The sequence below is a fragment of the Mandrillus leucophaeus genome, unplaced genomic scaffold, assembly GCF_000951045.1.
Source record: "Mandrillus leucophaeus isolate KB7577 unplaced genomic scaffold, Mleu.le_1.0 Scaffold30, whole genome shotgun sequence".
Lineage (NCBI taxonomy): Eukaryota > Metazoa > Chordata > Mammalia > Primates > Cercopithecidae > Mandrillus > Mandrillus leucophaeus.
This window is the reverse complement of record NW_012103143.1, coordinates 2838956-2840346: the sequence shown is the minus strand read 5'-3', so window position 1 is coordinate 2840346 and position 1391 is coordinate 2838956. Positions and strand designations below refer to the sequence as shown.

At 47.2% G+C, this 1391-nt stretch overlaps 1 protein-coding gene across 3 annotated transcripts in view; it reads left to right on the top strand.

Moving 5' to 3' along the window:
- Nucleotides 1-1391, top strand: part of MRPL21 (mitochondrial ribosomal protein L21) — a 23892-nt gene that overhangs the window by 10741 nt on the left and 11760 nt on the right. For 2 of the 3 annotated variants that reach the window (XM_011987060.1, XM_011987061.1), the window contains exons 5-6: nucleotides 453-505; nucleotides 915-1018. In XM_011987060.1, the coding sequence (XP_011842450.1) occupies nucleotides 453-505; nucleotides 915-1018 (157 nt within the window). Of the gene's footprint in view, nucleotides 1-452; nucleotides 506-914; nucleotides 1237-1391 lie in introns of those variants that run through there. The other variant, XM_011987059.1, reaches the window with a different exon arrangement.

The window sequence follows — 1391 nt, the reverse complement described above, 5'->3', positions numbered from 1 at the left end:
AAAAAAAAAAGAATACAGTTGAGCCTAAATCATTGCAAGATTAGCAGAACTGTGAACTGTGCCAAGAGACACGATGGTATGATGTGTGCTTTTTCTCTCTGTGTTATGCTTCGATAGAAAGGGTTTTTGAAGTCACCGTTCATATGAGGGTTACAGCAGCTATCTGGATGCATATCCATGGTATCTAATCATCAAATTGTACGTCTCCTGCCTCTGAGGGTTGGAGCGTGTCCCTCAGGCAGTCCCATGGCTGTGCAGTGCTGCCACTTGTCGGCTCACAACCCAGTTGTGGAATATTAAAGAGATCATCAGACAGCAGATGAAATTCATATCACAACGTTTTCAGTCTTTCTCGTTTTGTGTGGCGTTCACGTCACTACCTGTTATTAGCGACTGTTCTCTTACTCATTGTAATGAGCCACTGATTAAACACAGCTGTTGAATTTTTTCAGGTCCTGCTGGTTGGGGCAGATAACTTCACGCTGCTTGGCAAGCCACTCCTCGGGTAATGGCTGTGAGGTGCTGGGCTTTGTCTGGGGCTCCAGGGCTGGACGTGCAGACAGCGGTCACAGTGCAATTAGGCCACGTGGGGGGTTGCGTTCATCTTCTCTGTTGACACCAAACACAGCATTTATACTTAATAATAGTGGACATTTAAGGCCCATGAGAACATCCAGGCCAAATGATTGGTCTCTGGCTATTTCATGATAGTGGGGTCCTCTTAAGATTTGTTCAGATTCCCCGGAACTGTTCTTTGTGGTCCTTTTTCATGGTTTTTGAAATGTTTCCATTGAGGGCATATTACTTTTATAATCAACAAAAGAGGAAGTATAACTTCATTTTAGAAATTCTCACCTAAGGCATTTGAAAAATAATCCAAAAGGTGCATTATTATTGATTTTTCTTCCTTCTAGAAAGGATCTTGTTCGAGTAGAAGCCACAGTCATTGAAAAGACAGAATCATGGCCAAGAATCATTATGAGATTTAGGAAAAGGAAAAACTTCAAGAAGAAAAGAAGTAAGTTAGAGAAAGTATCGCTGGGCCCTGCTGCACGGTGCTGGTTGCCCAGGCTCATGCAGACGGAGGGTGTGGGGCACCTGGGTCTCAGGAGAGGAAGCCCAGGCAGGTCTCAATCCAGCTGCCACTGCCCACTTGTCACCCTCATCCTAGAGGGAGCACCCAAAGGACCCAGCCTCACTTCCCTGCTCCTCCACCCTCCACGTGTGAACCTATGATGCCTAGCCCTGCCCCCAAGGCAGCAGTGAATCCGAGAGCAGACCTAGGGCTGTCCCAACAGCCTGCATTGAGGACAACCCCCACAATGGGCATCCTGAGGGATGGCACCCACAGGGCATGGGCCACACAGATGAGCAGCCTGCACTGAGGACAG